Below are 21,882 nucleotides of genomic sequence, written 5' to 3'. Positions count from 1 at the left end.
ACCACACCCAGCTAATTTTGTATTTTTAGTAGAGACGGGGTTTCGCCATGTTGGCCAGGCCAGTTTTGAACCCCTGACCTCAGGTGATCCACCTGCCTCAGCCTCCCAAAGTACTGGACATACAGGCATGAGCCACCATGCCCAGTCTATCCCTTGAATTTTTAAAGGTCCCTGTTCTAAGGCCAGGTGCGGTGGCACATACCTGTAATCCCAGCACTTTGAGAAGCCAAAGTGGGTGAATCCCTTGAGGCCAAGAGTTCAAGACCAGCCTGGGCCACCTGACGAAACACTATTGTAAGGTCGGTCGCCTCGCCGGGAGCTCGGACATGCCCACTCCCCCTCCGGGAGCTCGGCCACGCCCATCCCTCTCCGCTCCTAGAAACTACGTCATCACCCCGTGCCCACTTCTGCACTCGGCACTAGGCTTTGCACTCAGCACCTAGCAAGCTGTTGGAAAACCCCACCAAAATGCAAAAGAAGCTTGTAAATCTGCCCAATATCATTGTGCATCCCGCTTGCCCTGCTGCCCATGTCCTGCTCTCCCACAGCCAATCGGAACACCTTCACTCCCTATAAAACCCCCCATCTGAGAGGAGTCCACGTGACTTCTTCCGCCCCTCCTGTTGGACCGCAGAACCTCACCCAGGAGATGAATAAATTCGCATTGGGTCTTCTTGTGCTGGTCTCAGTTTCCTCATTTTAAACTCGGCAATGACCCTTACAACTATCTCTACAAAAAGCACAAAAATTTACTGGGCATGCTGATATGCATCTGTAGTCCCAGCTATGCAGGGAGGATCACCTGAGCCTGGGGAGGTTGAGGCTGCAGTAAGCAGTGATTTTTTTGACTGCACTCCAGCCTGGGAAAAGAGTTCTAGACCAACTGCCTTATAATATTAATAACAATATTAGCTGAATGAACCTTTGCTATATGCCAAGCAGTGTGCTAAAAGCTTTATAGCCATTTTCTATTATTGATTCATCATCACAAGCCTGTGTGGCAGCCTTGTTTCAATAGTTCTCAGAGATATGGAATTGTTTTCTAAGGTTACACAGCTGGCAAGGGGCAGAGATGGGACTTGACCCTGATTCAGTGTCACTTAAGCCCTACCCAAACTTCAGGCCTTGGATTTGCACCAGGATGGCTACATTACGATCACCTGGGAAGTTTACTTTTTTTTTTTTTTTTTTTTTTTTTTGAGACGGAGTTTCGCTCTTGATACCCAGGCTGGAGCGCAATGGCGCGATCTCGGCTCACCACAATCTCCGCCTCCTGGGTTCAGGCAATTCTCCTGCCTCAGCCTCCTGAGTAGCTGGGATTACAGGCACGCGCCACCGTGCCCAGCTAATTTTTTGTATTAGTAGAGACGGGGTTTCACCATGTTGACCAGGATGGTCTCGATCTCTTGACCTCGTGATCCACCCGCCTCGGCCTCCCAAAGTGCTGGGATTACAGGCTTGAGCCACCGCGCCCGGCCACTTTTTTTTTTTTTTTTTTTGAGACAGAGCCTCACTCTGTCACCCAAGCTGAAGTGCAGTGGCACAATCTAGGCTCACTGCAACCTCTGCCTCCTGAGTTCAAGCGAGTCTTGTGCCTCAGTCTCCCGAGTAGCTGGGATTACAGGCAGGTGTCATCACACCGGGCTTATTTTTGTATTTTTAGTAGAGACGGGGTTGCTCCATGTTGCGCAGGCTGCTCTTGAACTCCTGAGCTTAATCGATCCACCTGCCTTTGTCTCCCTAAGTTCTGGGATTACAGGAGCCACCAAACCCGGTCTTAATATTGTTATTATTATCATTATTATTGTCATTGAGACAGGGTCTTCCTCTGTCTCCCAGACCTGGAGTGCAGTGGTGAAATCTCAGCTCACTGCACCTTCGACCTCCCGGTCTCTAGGGGTCTCCCCACCTCAGCCTTCTGAGTAGCTGGGACTACAAGCGTGCACTACCACGGCCAGCTAATTTTTGTAGAGACAGGGTCTCGCCATTTTGCTCAGAGTAGTCTCAAACTCTTGGCTCAAGCAATCTGCCTGCCTCGAGCCTCCCAAAGTGTTGGGATTACAGGCGTGAGCCACCAAGACAGGCTTTTTTTTTTTTTTTTTTTTTAAGACTGAGTTTAGCTCTGCTGCCCAGGGTGGGGTGCAGTGGCGAGATTTCTGCTCACTGCAGCCTCGGGCCTCCCGGCCTCAAGGGGTCCTCCCACATCAACTTTCTGAGTAGCAGGAACTACAGGCATGCAATCTCGCCACACTGCTAGCTCTGCCTTCGAAATTCAAACAGTCCTATCACTTCGGCGTGCAGTGTAGCTGCAACAACAAGTGAGTACCAGCACGCCTGACTAATTTTTTTTTTATTTTTACTTTTGTAGAGATGTTGTTCAAGCAGGTTTCAAACTCCTGAGCTCAAGCAATCTCCACCAGCCTCGGCCTCCCAAGGTGTTGGGATTACAGATGTGAGCCACCACGCCCGGCTTGGGATCTGTCTATCTATATATTTTTTTTTAGACAGAGTTTCGCTCTTGTTGCCCAACAGCAGAATCTCAGCTCACTGCAGCCTCCGCCTCCCAGGTTCAAGCGATTTCTGTCTCAGCCTCCTGAGTAGCTAGTATTACAGGAGGGTGCCACCACACCCGGCTAATTTTTGTATTTTTAGTAGAGACGGGGTTTTGCCGTGTTGGCCAGGATGGTCTCAAATTCCTGACCTGAGGTGATCTGCCCACCTCGGCCTTCCAAAGTGCTGAGATTATAGGTGTGAGCCACCGCGCCCGGCCCAGATCTATATTTTTAAAAGGTCCCCAGATGATTCTTAAGGGTAGCCAGGTTTGGGAGCTTTAATGCTCTCAACCACAAACTTTTTGTTTTTATTTTACTTTTTAATTGAAATTGTATATATTTAAGGTGTACATCATGGCTGTATACACACACACACACACATATATACATAGACTACAGTCAAACTAACATTCATCTCTTCACATAGTTATCTTTCACATAGTTATCTTTGTGTGTGTGTGAGTGTGTGTGTGTGCAGTGAGAACACTTAAGTTCTATGCTATTAGCAAATTTCAAGTAAACAATAGGATATTGTTAACTCTAGTCCCTGTGCTGTACATTGTATATCTAGAACTTATTCATCTTATATAACTGAAGCTTTGAACCCTTTGACCAACATCTCCCCATGGGTTCCCCACCCCACCCCTGGTAGCCACTCTCTGCTTTGATGAATTCAGCTTTTTTAGATTCCACATATAAGTGAGATCACGTAGCATTTTTCTTTCTGTGTTTGGCTTATTTCACTGAGTAAAATAGGCTTCAGGATCATCCGTGTTATCACAAATAGCAGGATTTCCTTCTAAGGCTAAATAATATTTTATTATATATATACACACACATATATATATACACACATATATGCACATATATATACATATACACATACATATACACATGCACACACATACGCGTATATACACACACACCACAATTTCTTTTCTTTTTTTTTTTTTTGAGACAAAGTCTTGCTCTGTAGCTGGGCTGGAGTGCAGTGGTGCCATCTTGGCTCACTGCAACATCCACCTCCTGGGTTCAAGCGATTTCCCTGCCTCAGCCTCCTGAGTAGCTGGGACTACAGGAGCGCACAACCATACCTGGCTAATTTTTTGTATTTTAGTAGAGACAGGGTTTCACCATGTTGGCCAGGATGGTCTCGATCTCCTGACCTTGTAATCAGCCCGCCTCGGCTTCCCAAAGTGCTGGGATTATAGGCATGAGGCACCTGGCCATATACCACAATTTCTATATTTAGAAATTGAATTTGTTTGAAAAAAATTAGAAATTAATTTAGAAATGGATAAAAATGAATTATTAGATATCATAGATACCTAATAAATATCTTGGTTTATCAGATATTGATTAGATATCATAGATATCTAATCAATATCTGATAAACCAAGGGGAAATAAAATATGGAGATGGGCAACTGAAGGAGATTGAAAAGCTGTCTTTGGGGTCCAGGCACAGCCTGGGTTTTCAATTTCCCTCAGTTGCCCATCTGAACTTGAGGTCAGGAGTTTGAGACCCACCTGGCCAACAGGGTGAAACTCTGTCTCTATTAAAAATATAAAAATTAGCTGGGCATGTCTACTCAGGAGGCTGAGGCAGGAGAATCACTTGAACCCGGGAGATGGAGTTTGCAGTGAGCAGAGATTGCGCCATTGCACCATTGCATTCCAGCTTGGGCGACAGAGCAAGACTCTGTCTCAAAAAATAAATAAATAAAATAAAATAAAATGAAAGTTGTCCTTGGGGAACATCAAGTAGAAGACAGACATTTAGAGATCTCAAGTAGTGTAGACACCTCCATTTGCTGATAGGTAGCTGGATCAGATGATGTCAGTGTTCATCCCAAGGTTTTTATATACAAAAATAAAATGGTACGAACATGAAAGTGTTAAGAGAATGTTAATGACAAACTGATTTAAATGGGATAGAGTTAATAAGGCAATGAGTAAGATCCTATACATGTAGGATATTTGAGTCTCTGTGATTATGACTATATTTCTGTATGGAGCTTTGCTTATGTGTGGATATTATGTATGTTGTGGGGGAGGCATTTGAGTATGTTTGTGTATGAGTGACAGGGATTTTTTTTTTTTTTTTTTGAGGTGGAGTTCACTCTTGTTGCCCAGGCTGGAGTGCAATGGTGCGATCTCGGCTTACCGCAACCTCTACCTCCCAGGTTCAAGCGATTCTCTTCCTTCAGCCTCCCGAGTAGCTGGGATTACAGGCATGCGTCACCACACCCAGCTAATTTTTGTATCTTTTGTAGAGACGGGGTTTCACCATGTTGGCCAGGATGGTCTTGATCTCCTGGCCTCGTGATCTGCCCGCCTCAGCCTCCTAAAGTGCTAGGATTACAGGCGTGAGCCACTGTGCCTGTCCCAAGTGATGGGGATTTTTATAGAAGAGTGTGTGAATGTGCACTTGTATCAGGTTGTTTCATTTAGATTAAGGGCTGCTTTCTCTACTCTTTCCTCATGGAGCTCAATAATTGGTTATCATTATAATTCTTTAAATAGAAAGAATAGTAACAGTATAAGGTCCCTGTCTTCAAGAATCTCTAGTTTTTTTAAATCTTTTTTTTTCCTCCTCCTCCTTCTCCTTCTTTTCTTTTCTCTGGGGAAAGTAGACTACTAAGAAGTTACACCGTCTCAGAGAGGTCAATCCCAGTACAGCTGGTAAGTTTAGATCTTTAAACACTGATTTATTTTTTATTATAGTTGGGTTTTCATTCTTCTATTAAACTGAGATTTTCTCTATTCAGAATTCACACATTTTTCTGTCTCTTAAATTCAAATCGATCCCCCGTGGAAGGAGTCCAACTAAATTATTGACAGTGGTTTCCTTTAAGGGTGGGATTAGGTGTTGAAAGAAGGAAGTGAAGGAGAGAGACTTTCTAGTTTTATGCTTTACCAAAAAAATTAGTTTATTTTACTTATATAAGTTAAATAGTTTCATTATAAAAGTAATGAAGGATTATTTTAGAAAATTGATGTTGTAGAATAATATGAAGAAGTCTCAAAACTCACAATTCTGCCACTTACGAGCAACTTTGATCTTAGCTCCCTCCTTTTAAAAATGTGCATGTTCATGGTACAATTTAAGAGAACAGTGAATATCACCACAGGTAACTGTTGTTGACATCCTAGTGCCTCTACATTGTCTATTTCTATTTCTCTTTCTCTACAGATACTGCAGAAGTGACCACTTTGGTGACAAAACATCCTTGCTGAGGCTCCACCAGTAAGTCAGTCAGTACACCAAGGTCACCCTGATCCTCAACCCCAATGCCTGTGGCTGGTCCAAGAGACCACATAACACCTGCCTTTTATTAAGTACAGAACAGGTACCTGGAACCATACACTCTCTTCCCCAGTCTCTATCCCCTGATAGAGACTGCAGGGGTGCAGATGGGGGATGTCAGAATCAGCTGCTTGAGAAAGCAACCCACATACCTGGAGACTTGGGACATCTGGGTCCCTGTGGGCTCAGCCCATATCCCTACAGAGTCTTTCTAGGGCAGGGGGCAGCAAATGTTTTCTTCCTTCTCTCCCTCCCTCCCTTTCTTCCTTCCTTTCTTCCCTCACTTACTCCTTTCCTTTCTTCCTTTCTCTTTTTATTTATATTCCTTAGCTTTATTTTGGTATAATTGGCAAAGAAGAATTATATATATATATATTTTTAGACAGAGTCTTGCTCTGTCACCCAGGCTAGAGTGCAGTGGCATGATCTCGGCTCACTGCAACATCCGCCTCCTGGGTTCAGGAGATTCTCCTGCCTCAGACTCCCAAGTAGCTGGGATTGCAGGCACCTGCCACCATGCCCAGCTAATTTTTGTATTTTTAGTAGAGACAGGGTTTCACCATGGTAGGGCTAGGCTGGTCTCAAAATCCTGACCTGAAGTGATCCGCCCTCCTCAGCCTCCCAAAGTGCTGGGATTACAGACGTTAGCCACCACACCTGGCCAAGAATTGTATATATTTAAGGTGTACACCATGATGTTTTGATATACATTGTGAGATGATTACCACAATCAAGCTAATTAACACATACATTAACCTCTGTCTTTGTAGAACTGTTTCATGGAGGTTATATATTATTGCATCCTAATATCTACAGTGTTTTCTTCTGGAACTCACAGTCTGGTGTGCATGCGTGTGTATGTGTATGTATGTGTGTTTGTGTGTGTGTGTCTAGGGTGGGAGCACAGGCAAGTAAAGAAACAATCACAGTATATATGAGGATTATGATGGAATGAAGCATAGGATGGTGATGGAAGGAACAAAGAATGGCATAGCAAACACAGACTGGAAGGGTAAAGGAAGGCTTCCTGGAGGAGATGATGGCTTGAAGGATAATTGAGGACAAAGTGCTTATCCAAGTCCATTTTTGGTGCCTAGTAGGCATTCAACTAATGAGATGGTGGATGTATAACACTTAGTACCTACCACATAGTCAGCTCAATATGTGGTAGACATCATTACCTGACCTTTTCTTTCTCTCTTTCTTTTTTTTTTTTTTTTTTTTTTAGATGGAGTCTTTCTCTGTCACCAGGCTGGAGTGCAGTGGCGCGATCTTGGCCCACTGCAACCTCTGCCTCCCCGGTTCAAGCTATTCCCCTGCCTCAGCCTCTCGAGTAGCTGGGACTACAGGCGTGTGCTACCACGCCTGGTTAATTGTTTGTACTTTAGTAGAGACAAGGTTTCCCCATATAAACCAGGATGGTCTCGATCTCCTGACCTCATGATCCACCCACCTCGGCCTCCCAAAGTGCTGGGATTATAGGTGTGAGCCACTGCACCCGGCCTTTACCTGACCTTTTCAAACAAACTTGAATGGCAAGTTATGTTTGCTATGAGGAATAAATGAGATAATGCATGGCATGTAAAGTAATTAATATAGTGTCTGGCATATAATAATTGCACAGCAGATGCTGGCAGTTGATAGTGTTGTTGTTGCTGCTATCATTATTTTTAGACTTGGCTGGGCTAAGATAGATGGAATTTTCCATCTCTGATCTTTTGGGTCATCCAACTCTGCAATTTGTCATGTTACATTATTTCAGATATAATGTCTCCAAGCATGCTTATGTTCAGAACTTTTCCTGATAACAGTCTCTGGCCCTAACCACCACTACCACCATCACCAGCCATGTGGCGTTCTTAAGTTGTGGTCTCCACAAAGCGTATAGGAAATAGAGGAGCTGGCCAGGTGCACTGGCTCACATCTGTAATTCCAACACTTTGGGAGGCTGAGGCAGGTGGATCACTTAAGCTCAGGAGTTCAAGACCAGCCTGGACAACATGGCAAAATCCCATCTCTACAAAAAAAAAAAATACAAAAATTAGCCAGGTGTGGTGGCATGCACTTGTGGTTTCAGCTACTCAGGAGTCTGAGGTGGGAAGATCACTTGAGCCTGGGAGGTTGAGGCTACAGTGAGCTTTGATTGTGCCACTGCACTCCAGCCTGGGCCACAGAGCGAGACCTTGTCAAAAAAAAAAAAGAAAGAAAGAAAGAAGGGGGAGGGGAGGGAGGGAGGAAGGAAGGAGGGAAGGGAGAAAGGAAGAAAGAGAATACAGGAAGTGGTGGTGGAAGAAATGTAACAGAGCTGTTGTTGCCTCTGAAAGTTTTTCTATATAGTAAAGGGATGACACCGGTTTTCTGATCAGCCTCTGTGTTTCCAGTCTGAGGACAGTTGATAGAAGTGAATCAAAAGCTTTCCCCAACTTTGTTGGGCACTTTTGCTGTTCTGGATAGGAGGGTAGAGTTTATGTAGGTTGTAAACATATTCCTCACTCCAACCCCATCTCCCCACAACAGCTAGCAGAAATTCCTTCTCCATTAGCAATTAGCAGTTTCTTTTCCCCTAGTTTCCATAGCTAGTGCAAGTTTTCTTTTGTTTGTTTGTTTGTTTGTTTGTTTTTGCAGAGCTTCATGGATACTTTAATGGGCATTTCTAGATGGTGGGTATCAGACTGTGTTAGCTGGCTAACATGTTAACCCAGACTTCCCCAGATACAATTGATTTTCTTGCTAATGAGTTCAGGGAGAAGGCACAAAAGTCCCTTGCTTTTTCATGGTCGTTTTTTACTATCTTTCCAGCCCTCTCCATCCTGGGGGCCCTGTTTTCACCAGGCATCTCATTTTACCCAATATAGGAGTCCTCATCCTTTTTGTAAGGAAAAACTATGTTGTATATTCCTGACACCTTGATCTCCCTGGGAAGAGGGAAGTTAAGGGTAGAAGGAAATTGACTGAATCTGGGGGCTGGCTGTCAGGGTGTGGGAGTGAAGAGGATTGTGGAGATGCTGCTTACTGTCTTCCTCTCTGAGCTGAGAATCCTGACAAACTGCAGAGAGCAGGGCAGGGGAAGGATGGTCATGTTGGAAGGCCTTGATATTGTTTGTAGATCCCAAGCTACTGATTAGGGGCCCCTGACCAGATATAGTAAAAAAATGGTTTGTGCTGTCATTATGGCTATTTTTTAATATCCTTCCAGAGGTATATCTCCCTTCCTGTATTAGCTTTCTAAATCTTGATACTGTGCACACAGATTGATCTATTTGCCCTACTTTCCACTCCTTGTAGCATTCTCATTTGCCTTTCAGCAACCTCTGGAATTCTGGAATTCTAGCTTTTGTGACCACTCCACATATTGACATAGAGTCAGCCTCCAACTTACAGACAGGCTGAGCTCTCAAAGTTGACTCTCAAGTCAATCGTTTGGAAGGTGACATGCATTTTTCCATAGGAGAAAAAAAATGTTATAAATTGAATTATATTTCCAGGCCAGCCCACAAAAGTTTTTTTTTAGCTTTAATGTGCTGAAAGTGTGGGCCATTTGCAATGAAAAAGTAGGAAATCTTGGTAATTCAGCAAAAACAAGAAGACAATCCAATGGAATAAGAACTATTTTTGCTTGGCTGCTGGCACGGGAGTCAAGCAAGTTGAATTGGATGAGGTACACAGGGCTTTCTGGAGGCTCTCCAGAAAGACTCATGGGGACTTTGAAAGTCTGTAGAATCATAACGTAGTCCTAAGTTTACATCAAAACTGATGGCTTTCAATAATAATGACTATCATATACTGAGCACCTACTGTGTGTCAGGCACTGTGCTAGGCAGTTTGCATACCTTCCCCTCATTTCATTTCATTCTCACAATGACACTATAAATTAAACACTATTATGACCCTTACGTTACAGACTGAGGCTCAGAAAGGTCAATGAACTTGACAAAAGTTATACAGACAGCACAATTAGAGGCCAAGTCAATGGTTTCCTACTGCTCAATCCTGTGCTTTACAATATATTTCTGACCACGCTTTTCTTTTCTTTATCTGGGTATGTCGGGAATACTACTTTTGGGGCTATCAGCCATGATTAGAGTTATTTGCCAGCTCACAAGGAAACAAAGATTGGGAAACTAGGAGAGGTGGTACGAGGGAGAAAAGGAAGGAGGAACGGACAGATAATTTTGTTAGGCGGAAGTTCAACTAAGAAACCACATACATCAGTGCTTCTCAAACTGCGCTGTGCATGCAAATCACCAAAAACTTGTTAAAATGCAGATTATTATTTAGCAGGTCTAGGGAGGGGCCTGAGATCCTGCATTTCTAAAAAGCTCCCAGGTGTGCTGTTCTTGCTAGTCCATGGACAACACTTTGAATACCAAGGCCATATAGTGCAAATGATAAACAACAACATTCAAGCATCTGTTAACACCTGCCTCATAATTTAATCCAGATCAGATTCTACACTAAACAGTCACTCATTATCCTCTTTTCTCCTGTAGGCTGTCTCAGGCCATTGTCTCTGCTTTGGTTCTGCCAGTCTGTTTCAGCTCATGTTTGTTTGTACAAATTTAAGGGATACAAGTGCAGTTTTGATACGTGGATATGTTGCAGGGTGGATGAAGTCTGGACTTTTAATGTAACCATCACCCAAACAGTATAGATTGTACCCATTAAGTAATTTCTAATCCCTCATCCCCACCCCATGACATGTTTATGTTTAACTACTCATTTAAACATAAAGATAGCATGGTGGGGGCGGTGAGGGATGAGTTTCTCTTGGCACAAAGTAGATATTTGGCCACGGGGTTCTAGGCCTCAACAACCGCTCTCAGCTCTCTCTCTCATTGGGAACAGTCTTAGAAAGATAAGGCATGTGGTAACACTACTGTCCCAGTGTTTTCTAATCTCCTTTCTCAGAGCTACTGCCTTCATCTGGAGCAGGAAGCAGCCTGGCTTTTTAAAGAGTCCAGATCCTTGTTCCTTTCACGTAGTTGAAACAATCCCAGCATTAAGGGATTGAAACAATGTTTAAGGGAAACATTGAGAAGATTCTTTGCAGAGTCCTCCTGCCAACTCCAAAAGCTCAGTGAAATTTGTTTCCTGGAAGAAATTATTTACTTTATTTTGCCACCTCCTCTGTCCTCTTATGATTTTGACTGATCATTTTGAGCCATTCTTCACGTTTTCCTTCTATTTTTAGACTCTGACTAATTTTCCCCAATAGCAAGAGTCAAGGAGAGCCTTCCACTCCAACCAAGCTGTACTTTTCAGGTAGGAAATATTCTTTCACAGTGTTTACAGATCAACTTGATGATCTGTGGTCCCTGGCAACTGGATTGCTTTTCTATCTTCTCTTTAACCTTTAGGGAAGTTAACCTTGGGGGTGACCCTTCTAACACCTTTAGCAGGTAGGTGTTCATGCAGCCTGCACATGAATAGACTAGGTAAGTTCACATTTCATCACTGGATGAATTAAAAACTCTGCTAAATGGCCAGGCATGGTGGCTCACGCTTGTAATCCCAGCACTTTGGGAGGCCGAGGCGGGCAGATCACAAGGTCAGGAGATTGAGACTATCCTGGCCAACATGGTGAAACCCCATCTCTACTAAAAATACAAAAATGTTAGCTGGGCATGGTGGTGCATGCCTGTAATCCCAGCTGTTTGGGAGGCTGAGGCAGGAGAATTGCTTGAACCCAGGAGGTGGAGATTGCAGTGAGCCAAGATCGTACCACTGCACTACAGCCTGGGCAACAGTGCTAGTCTCCGTCTTAAAAAAAAAAAAAAAAAAAAAAAGGCCAGGCACGGTGGCTCACGCCTGTAATCCAAGCACTCTGGAGGCCAAGGCGGGCAGATCACCTGAGGTCGGGAGTTCAAGACCAGCCTGACCAACATGGTGGAACCCCATCTTTAAAAAATATATATATTAAAAACAAAACAACAACAACAACAAAAAAACTCTGCTAAAAAGGAATTGTAATCTTCTCTTTGTAACTTCTATCCATTAATCATACTTTTATCATATGGAGCAGAAATAGCACTTTCAATGTTTCATGGCATTTGTCATATCCTCCTTTAACCATCTCTTTGCTAGACTAAACATGCCCAATTTCTAATCAGTCCTCAGTTACTTCTTGACCCTTCATTCATTCAATAAACACTAGATACACTATGGTTTGTAAATGTTCACTTTAAAATACGGCACCTAGAAGTGGAATGTACTGCTCACTGTGTGGTTTGACCATCACGGAGTACATCGCGATTGCCACTTCCTGTGATCTTCTGATGCAATGGATATATTGGTACATGGATATATTGCAGATATATGAGAACCATCTTCTCAATGGTTCCCTTAAACTGATGATGGGATTGTTTCAGCCATGTGAAAGGGACAAGGATCTGGACTCTTTGAAAAGCCAGGCTGCTTCCTGCTCCAGATGAAGGCAGTAGCTCTGAGAAAGGAGATTAGAAAACACTGGGACAGTAGTGTTACCACATGCCTTACCTTTACAAGATTGTTCCTAATGTGATTTTATGATCATGCTAGCTTTAAAAAGAGTAACTCACTTCTTCACATCTATTGAGTACCTACTTTGGGTCAGGTACCTAACATCTACTAGAAAACTTTATTTTCAGTGGTAGAGTTTCTCTGTTCTTTCTTACCCCATGGGGCCTAGAGATGGTACAGCCACCATCTTCCAATCCTTCCTACTGTCATCTACTGTACTTCAGTTCTCTCACTTATTGAGGACTTCAGCACCTCACTGATAGTCTTCGTCTCTGCCCCAATTCTAGCCACCATCCTGAGTGATCTTAATGCCCTCATAGATTACCCATTTATAAGCTTCATTTCTTTCAATCATTTTACCTCCACTCTGCTTCACCAACCAATTTCAATGATCCACTTTATTCTCAGCAGATGAGCTCACCTCTTATTCCATTATGAAAATCTAGGTCATCGGATGCTAACACTCACTTTCCTGCCCTCACCCCACCCTGCAACATAGTTGTGTCCCTACATGTCCTAACCTCCTCTTTTTTTGGTCTTGCAGAAATAGACATAGCTTCTCCAGTTCAAGGCTAATTCCTCTACATGTGCTTTGGAGCCCATTCTTTCCCACCTCTTTGAGGACTTTCTTCATCAGTTATCCCTCCTCTCATCTGTATCTTCAACAACCCCTTCTCTACTTCCTGGCTGCTTCCCATCAACCTTCAGACATGCTCAACTTTCATTCCTTAAAAAAGAAACAAACAAACTTTCCTTCGCCTCTATCCCCAACTGGCATTTGCCCTATTTCTCTTATTTTATTTTATGGAACCCTTTCTAAAGTGTAGACACCCTCCATTTCCTCACCTCCTGTTAGAAACTGAGCCCCTACTATGGCTTTTCTATTCCCAGAACACCACTGTTACTTCTCTTGTTAAGTAAACTGATGACATCCTAACTGCCAAATCTAATGAAAAAATATTAAGTCTTTATCTTACTGGACCTCTCTCTGATACATTTAACATAATTGATTGCTGTCACCCTACTTCTGTCCTCATGACTCTCTTGAAAGTGCCTACTCCTTGGCTTTGGTGATGTTGCACATCTCCTGACTGTCCTCATTCTTCTGTGATTACTTGTTCTTATGCTCTTTTGTGGCAGACTCTGTCTGCCACCCCTTAAATGCCAGTCTTTTCCAGGTTTTTTCATTCCACACCTTTCCCCTAGATCATCTCATCTATACCCATGGTTTTATCTACCATACTATTGAGTCCCAAATCTGTGTTTGTAGTCCCAGATATCTCTTGAGAGCTCCAAACCTGTATACTAGTTGATATTAGGTATGTATAATATGGCACATCCTACAGGCACCTCAAGGCCAAACTCAGTATGTTTCAAATCCATCTTTTTTACTCTAATCTGCCCCTCCTCTTCTATCTGCCCAACTGATACCATTTTGGTGACTCAGACCTCTGTCTACACAGTTGACCTCTATCTACACAGTGCTGAAACTTGGTAGTCATCCTAAATTTCTCATTCAACCAGTCACCAAGACCTGTTCTGTCTGTCTTCTAAGTATCTATCTTATACGTCTTTCCTTTATGTTACTGCAGCATATTATTAGTCCAGGCTGTCCATCATCTTTTCATTTTTTAACTATTCAAATAGCTCCTTAACTGGTCTTCCTGCCTCTTGGCCTACTCCCTTTTAGTCTATCCTTCACATTGTGATAGAATGCATTTTCTCTAATGCAAATCAGATCACATCAGATCACACCACTCCTCTGCTTGAAGCCCTATCATGGTTCCCACTGCTTACTGGTACAACCCAAGCTGCTCCGCAAGGCTTACGAGGTCCATCACAACCTGGCCCTCCCTACCCTTCCGATCTTATCTCCTATCATCCTTTTCTTATTTTCTTTGCTCAAATGCTGTCAGACAGAATACTCCCCACCATGTCTTCATGCCTTCGTACACACTGTTCTCTCTGCCTAGAATGACCAGTTGGTCTTCCAGCCAAATCTTCATTCAGCTTTAAAAATTGGACTCAGAGTATGTCTGGACAGATACACAAGAAACTAGTGACAGTGATTAGGTGGCTGGGGCACAGGAGTTGGAAGAAGACTGACTTCATCAACCTATTTGTACATTCTGTATTTTGTACCACAAATCTGAATTCACTATTCAAAAAAGTAAATGCAACGTAAAATTTTTGTTAAAAAAGCTCAGGAGGCTGGGCATGGTGGCTAAAGCCTGTAATCCCAGCACTTTGGGAGGCCGAGGCAGGTGGATCACAAAGTCAGGAGATCGAGACCATCCTGGCCAACATGGTGAAACCCCATCTCTACTAAAATACAAAAAAAAAAAAAAAATTAGCTAGGCGTGGTACTGTGCACCTGTAGTCCCAGCTACTCAGGAGGCTGACACAGGGGAATCGCTTAAACCCGGGTGGCAGAGGATGCTGTGAGCCAATATCATGCCACTGCACTACATCCTGGGCGACAGAGCAAGACTGCATCTCAAAAAAATAAATAAATAAAACATAAAAATAAATAAAAAAGCTTAGGAATCAGGTCCTTTAGAAAGTTGTTTTCCCCTCTTCATCCTCCTTTGTAGCTTTGTACTCCCTGCTTTGTGCTACTTCTGGGCCTAATGTGTGTTCCTGTGATTAGAATAATTACACTGCACTGCAAATATTTTATTTTATTTTATTTATTTTTGACACAGGGGCTTCCTCTGTTGGCCAGGCTAGAGTGCAATGGCACAATCTTGGCTTACTGCAACCTCCGCCTCCTGGGCTCAAGCAATTCTCCTGCCTCAGCCTCCAAAGCATCTGGGATACAGGCATGTGCCACCATGCCCAGCTAATTTTTGTATTTTTAGTAGAGATGGGGTTTCACCATGTTGGCCAGGCTGGTCTCGAACTCCTGACCTCAGGTAATCTGCCCGCCTCAGCCTTCCAAAGTACTGGTATTATAGGCTTGAGCAACCATGCCCGGCCACAATTTACATGTTAAGTTGTCTGTCTCCCCAGATTGTGAGCTACCTGAGGGAAGGGGTTGCATCTTACTTTTTATTGTTTCCCCAGAATTTAGCATAGTCCTCTATAAATGTTTATTGAGTGAATGAAGAAACAAGTGAAAAGAGGAATAAAGTAGGGGATGCCTCAAATTTTAAAACAACGCTCCCAAGCCAGTTATCTTTCCCAGTCTCTCTCAATTTGTCCTTTTGCCATGTATTGAGCTTAAAAGTAATACTTTACATTTATATATTTATATATATATATATATATATATATATATATATATATTTTTTTTTTTTTTTTTTTTTTTTTCCTGAGACAGGGTCTCACTCTGTCACCCGGGCTGGAGTGCAGCAGCACAGTCATGGCTTCACTGAAGCCTCGATCTCCTGGGCTCTAGATCCTCCCACTTCAGCCTTCCAAGTAGCTGGGACTATAGGCACACACCACCACACCCTGCTAATATTTGTATTTTTTTGTAAAAATGGGGTTTCACCGTGTTGCCCAGGCTGGTCTTGAACTCCTGGGCTCAAGCAATCCACCTGCCTTGGCCTCCCAAAGTGCTGGGATTACAGGCGTGAGCCACTGCACTCGGCCTTACATTTATTCTTAAGTATTATCCATCAATTACCTTGTCAATTTGGGCTCCGCATTATCTAAGACTGCCCAGATCATTTCAAAGTCTCTCTTATTTTTGTGTTACGGGTAGATCTGATATATATTTGTATAGCTTATTCTGAATCACTGATCAGAATATTGATACAATACCTACTGCTTATTGAACACCTACAGTGCATCAAACACTGTACTAGATGTTTTTACATATGACATCGCCACAGCATTTGGTGCAAAGTCAGTATTTTGCTCTCCAGTTTACAGATGAGAAGACTGAAATCAACATGGTTAAGTGCCCTGTCCAGGGTCACACTGCTAGTAAATGGTGAAGTTGAGATTTGAACCAAGGTCTTTTGACTTCAAAATTCATGCTTGATTTATAACACTACACTGATTCAAAGGGACCTCTCCACTGTCCTACGACTGGGTAAAGGGTTCTTCAAGGTTGGCTTGAACCACTCAGTGCCTAGCTCAAGGCAGTCCATTGTCTTTGGACTGCTCTGACCATTTAAAAAGCTCTTGTTTGTAGTGAGCCAAGTTATAAATGAGCCAAACAAGATGAGGCCTTTTGGGTCTCTACTAGAACTTTCATTCCATTCTGACACCAAACTATTCATTCGCTTCTTTGGCTATGGTTATTGAACTATTTATAGGCTTATCTCAACAAATGGCTAAAGCATCCAGCTTATATTTTGCCATCTCATCTACAAGGAAATTATGGGAAACTTTGTCCAATGCCTGGATGAAATGAAATCCACTATAGCTATCACATTCTCTGATATGCCAATCTAGTCACCAGATCAAAACAAAACAAAACAAACAACAACAACAACAAAAAAAAAACAAAGGAAATGAAGTCTAGGAGGGATATTTGTTTTTTAACGGGGCAATTTGTCAATGACTTAAAGTAATGAGTTTCCAGTAGTATACTTTCAGACATCCTTGACAGGCTGTCAGGAAGATGATTTTTGGCCAGTGGGCTTCCTACTTCTCTTCAAATGACGTCTAAATAGGGACTCTCATTTTTATTGCTTTGACTTGTACAGTACTGTTGTTTGCATCTGGTTTTATTTAAGCTTCAATTTCAGTTTTCTGGGCTTTTGTTTTTTCTTTGTGTTCTGCCCTTGCACATGTTTCCTCTGCCTGGTTCATTCCCTAAACTCCTATGCCCTCCCACCACCCCCAACACACATACCCATACCTTCCTTGTCCTTTGAGAATCAGTGCATGCAGCCGCTTCTCCAGAAGCCTTCCCTGTTGTCCCCAGGCTAAGGTAACTGCTTCTCCTCCTGGGTGATGTAGTGGCAAGTGAGCACAGTGCCTGTCACAAGGTAGATCCCCAATAAATGTTAATTCCCTTCTCCCCTTCCTCCATAAATAGCTCTAAAATAGTATTGATTACATCATACTGTGTTTTTTTGTTTATTTGTCTGGCTTCATCACTCAATAATGAGCTCGTACATTCATCCAGTCATTAACAAATATTTATTGTGTCCATGGTGTACAAGGTGTTGTTCATGTAGGTGCTGGGGACACAGTGATTTCTTAAAATTGTATTTTCACTGTTGTATTTACAGCACCTGTCATAGTGTCTGGCAAGTAGAGTGCTTATTAAATGTTTGTTAAGGAAATGTACTTCCTTAGCAGAGTTTCTCAAAGTGTGGTCTTTGGATCATTTGCATCTGGATCACTGAGGGGTGTAAGTTAAAATGTTAATTCCTGGGTCCCTCTCCAAACCTACTGAATCAGAGTATCTTAAGACTGGGCTGCAAGAATCTGTATTTTAATCTCGTTTTGCAGTTATTTCTTTCGTGCTAAAATTTGGAAAACACTGCGAAATAGAACAGAAATAGGGAGACTTAAGGCCTATTATTGAAAAGTATAGCTAAAACCAACTAAATCATGTTTAATGCCTCTGAATGCTGTAGGAAATTTTAGTAAAGAAGTAAAAGGAATTAGTTAAAATTGTCTAGAAAGGTTATTATTTACCTTTTGAACATGCGGAATGATTGTTAATAAAATCTAATCTTAATTTAGGTCAAATTTATGATACCAGAGAGTTTTCGTTTTTATAGAGCTACTTGTATATTTGATGGTGTACAGGTACCCTTTGTGTAACTCAACAATGCGATATATTGATTCCATATTATAGACTTGAATTGCAAACTAGGAGTATGTCCCAACTGTACTTGTGCTTTAACGTTGATTGTATATGTGATTTATCTGATGCTTAGTCCTTGATCAGAATTGTTAGTGCTCATTCTCTGTGAAAATGTGATCCATTTAACTGTTTTATGACATCATTTTCCAAGAGCATACTGTTGTTAAAAGTGTTCTTTGTTAATAGATGAGGTATATAAGATCTAAGTCAACCAAAGAGAACGCAACTTCCCTTTCAGGAAGTTGGATTTTATGACCATGTTTTGGGGACTGGAATTGTCTGTTTTTAATTTGCTTTGACATGATCCTTATGGTCAAGAGATGAAATGTTCTTGTATCTGGACACAAATATGTTAAATATTCACAGGTTTACACTTCTGTTTCCCTCCTTTTGACTTCCCTCTTTTTTTCCAACTCAGGTTTTCAGCTGCCAAGCTGGACCGAAAACGGCCATCTGCACGCTGCTCACCCAGCACCATGTCCAAAGGCCTGAAAATTCTGTGTAAAGACCCTGCTTTGGAGCTGAGCTACTACCAGGACTACCAGTTCAGTGGCAGTAAATCTCAGCAGGAAAAATTACTGAGGGAAAGCTCCATATTGTATGTGGAGAATCTTTCCATTTATACAACTGAAGAGCAAATACATGAGCTCTTTAGTAGATGCGGTGATGTCAGGAATATATTTATGGGCCTGGATAAAATAACGAAAACAGCATGCGGTTTCTGTTATGTAGAATACTATAACAGAGACGATGCTGAAAATGCCATGTGGTTTCTAAATGGGACCTGCCTAGATGAACGTATTATCCACACTGATTGGGATATAGGTTTTAGAGAGGGTCGACAGTATGGTCGCGGTGTATCTGGGGGTCAGGTAACGGGTGAGTTTCATGAAGATTTTGATCCTGGTAGAGGAGGCTTTGGAAGACAGGCTCAGATCTAGAACAATCCATAGAGAAAAAGTTGAAACTCTAACCCCTTGAAAAGTGTGTTAAAGAGCAAACTCAAGTCTGCAAATTGCCAATTCCAGGTTTAAATTACCCTACTAGTTGATACATTTTTTTTTCTGTGAAAATTTATTAAATGGCACAAACAAAAAAATCCATTTGTTTTTGTCTGAATTTTGAAGCTGCTTATCAGATTACCAGTCTATTAGTTGGTCCAAAGTGAAGTGTTCTTCAGGAACAAATTAGGTATGTAAAATCAGAGTCAACCAAAGCACAACTTCCCTTTTAAGATTTCCGTTGGACTCTATGACCATGTTCCTGAAGACTGAAATTATATAGTTTTTGAAGCTTGCATAAAATGAAGTCAAATAAGTGGAAATTAAAAAAAGAATTATCAAAATAAACACAAGCACTATTATTTGAAACCACAGAGCCGGGCACGGTGGCTCATGCCTGTAATCCCAGCACTTTGGAAGGCCGAGGTGGGCGGATCACAAGGTCAGGAGTTCGAGACCAGCCTGACCAACATGGCGAAACCCCGTCTCTACTAAAACTGAAAAAATTAGTCGGGCGTGGTGGCGCATGCCTGTAATCCCAGCTACTCAAGAGGCTGAGGCAGGAGAATCGCTTCAACTCGGGAGGCGGAGATCATGCTACTGTACTACAGCCTGGGCGACAGAGTAAGACTCCATCTCAAAAAAAACAAAGCCATAAAAAAGTCTGGAAGAATTTGTAATGAAAGCAAAAACCCTCCTGCCCCACCTCTTCCTATTTTACGCCTGTTCCCTGGACAATAACACTTAATTATTTTTAGTAGCTTTTGGTTTGTTTGTTTCTTGATAGTTTTCTCCATATCTCCAAATAACATAACTGCTTACTTTCTTTTTAAATGCTATCTACTGACTTCCTGCTTTCAGAGATGAGGATTTAGCTCACTTACATCCCTATTTGCACTTCTGTACTCTCCATCCACTCAATATAGTTCACAACACTTTACAGACGGTTCCTGAGTTACAGTGGCTTGGCTTACAATACTTTTACTTTACAGTGCTATAAAAGTAATATGCATTCAGTAGAAACCATACTTCAGGTACCCGTACAACTATTTCGTTTTTCGCTTTCAGTATACAACAAATTGCGTGATATACTTAACACTTTATTATAAAATAGGCTTTGGATTAGTTGATTTTGCCCAAGGGTACGCTAATGTAAGTGTTCTGAACACATTTAAGGTAGGTTATGCTATACTATATTTGAGAGGCTAGATGTAATAAATGCATTTTCAACTTAGCAATATATTCAATTTAAAATGAGTTTATCAGGACATAACCCCATCATAAGTCAATAAGCATCTGTATTTACTTTCTTTATTGTTACATAGCATAAGTTAGGTTATGCTGCAGTAGTAACAGTCAAAAAATCTTAATGCTTAAAATCACTAAGCTCTGTTCCTTTCACTACATTTCCATTGCTGATTACACAATGTGGGGGTCTGTTCCATGCCATGATTGTCCTCCTTCTGGGGCCCAGGCTAATATTATAACCACTGTCTGGAATGATAGTGACAGAGGGAAAAACAGAGTGACAAATCATGTCCTGGCTCCTCAAGCTTCTATCCAGAAATGATATCCATCACTTTCACTCACATTTCCATTCTCAAAACATGTTGTCAAAACTGATTCTTAGAGAGTGGAGAAGGATCTGTAGGAAGAAGCCCTGAATATTAGTGATGAGTTATACAGTTTACTACAGGTTCTCCTGTAACTTTAATGTATACAAATGTACCCCCATTTTTTGTTCTACCATATAGTACTCCCCACTTTGTATGATGAAGATATTAACATCCTTTTGCCTTTTCTTCATCTTTCCTCCTCCCCTTTCTACTTTCTATGTTTTTTCATCTATATTCTATTTTTACATTGTCAAATTTGATAAAGTTGTCCACACTCTGTCCTTCAGTTAATTCCAAAAGTTTACAATTAGTATAGAGCATTTTATTACTGTGACTATATAAATATTGTTCCCTGGCCAGGTGCAGTGGCTCATGCTTATAATTCCAGCATTTTTGGAGACCAAGGTAGGTGGATCACTTGAGGTCAGGAGTTCAAGACCAGCCTGGGCAACATGGCAAAACCCTGTCTTTACCAAAAATACAAAAATTATTTGGGCATGGTGGTATGTGGCTATGGTCCCAGCTACTCAGGAGGCTGAGGTGGTAGGATCACTTGAGCCTAGGAGGCAAGGTCACAATGAACTGAGATTTTTCCACTGCACTCCAGCCTGGGTGACAGAGTGAGACCCTATCTCCAAATAAATAAATAAATAAAATTCCCTGCAAAGCCAGGGAGATTCCAACAATTATATCTTTTCTGCTGAAATTTTTGTTTACCATTCTCTATTTCTTATATTTGCCTTTATTGTACCCCTTAATTTCCTCCAAACTCTGTAAAAAATTAAGCCTTCTATGGATACTTTCCTACTTTCCTCTCCATAATCTGTCTGTCTTCCTGTTCCAGTCTGGATTTGTCACTCTCTAGACCAAGATTTTTCAATCTCAGCCCTACGGACATTTTGAACCAGATGATTATTTGTTGTGGAAGGCTGTGTTGTGCATTATAGAATTCAGTATCCTTGGCCTCATATACCCATTAGATATAGTAGCATGCATTTGCACTCTCTCTCTCTCTCTCTCACCTCTCTCTCTTCACTCTCTAACTTGTGACAACCAAAAATGTCTCCAGACATTACCAGTTGTTTCTGGCAGGTCAGTGGGGAGGCAAAATCACAACCGACAGCAAACCA

General features: G+C 41.9%; 1 protein-coding gene across 1 annotated transcript; it reads left to right on the top strand.

The window, feature by feature from the left end:
* Window positions 1-18,611: 18,611 nt before the first annotated feature.
* On the top strand, window positions 18,612-19,076 carry NCBP2L (nuclear cap binding protein subunit 2 like). Its single transcript, XM_021676421.2, has one exon. The coding sequence runs from the start codon at window positions 18,612-18,614 to the stop codon at window positions 19,074-19,076; it is 465 nt and encodes a 154-aa protein (XP_021532096.1).
* The last annotated feature ends 2,806 nt before the right edge of the window (window positions 19,077-21,882 follow it).

Source organism: Aotus nancymaae, unplaced genomic scaffold (assembly GCF_030222135.1).
Source record: "Aotus nancymaae isolate 86718 unplaced genomic scaffold, 86718_ANA_hifiasm-v0.15.2.pri h1tg000004l, whole genome shotgun sequence".
Taxonomy (NCBI): Eukaryota; Metazoa; Chordata; class Mammalia; order Primates; family Aotidae; genus Aotus; species Aotus nancymaae.
This window is presented reverse-complemented; position numbering and strand designations above follow the sequence as displayed.

Excerpts from the sequence above, each read along its gene's own strand:
- NCBP2L (XM_021676421.2), top strand. The coding sequence starts at position 18,612 with ATGTCCAAAGGCCTGAAAATTCTGTGTAAAGACCCTGCTTTGGAGCTG.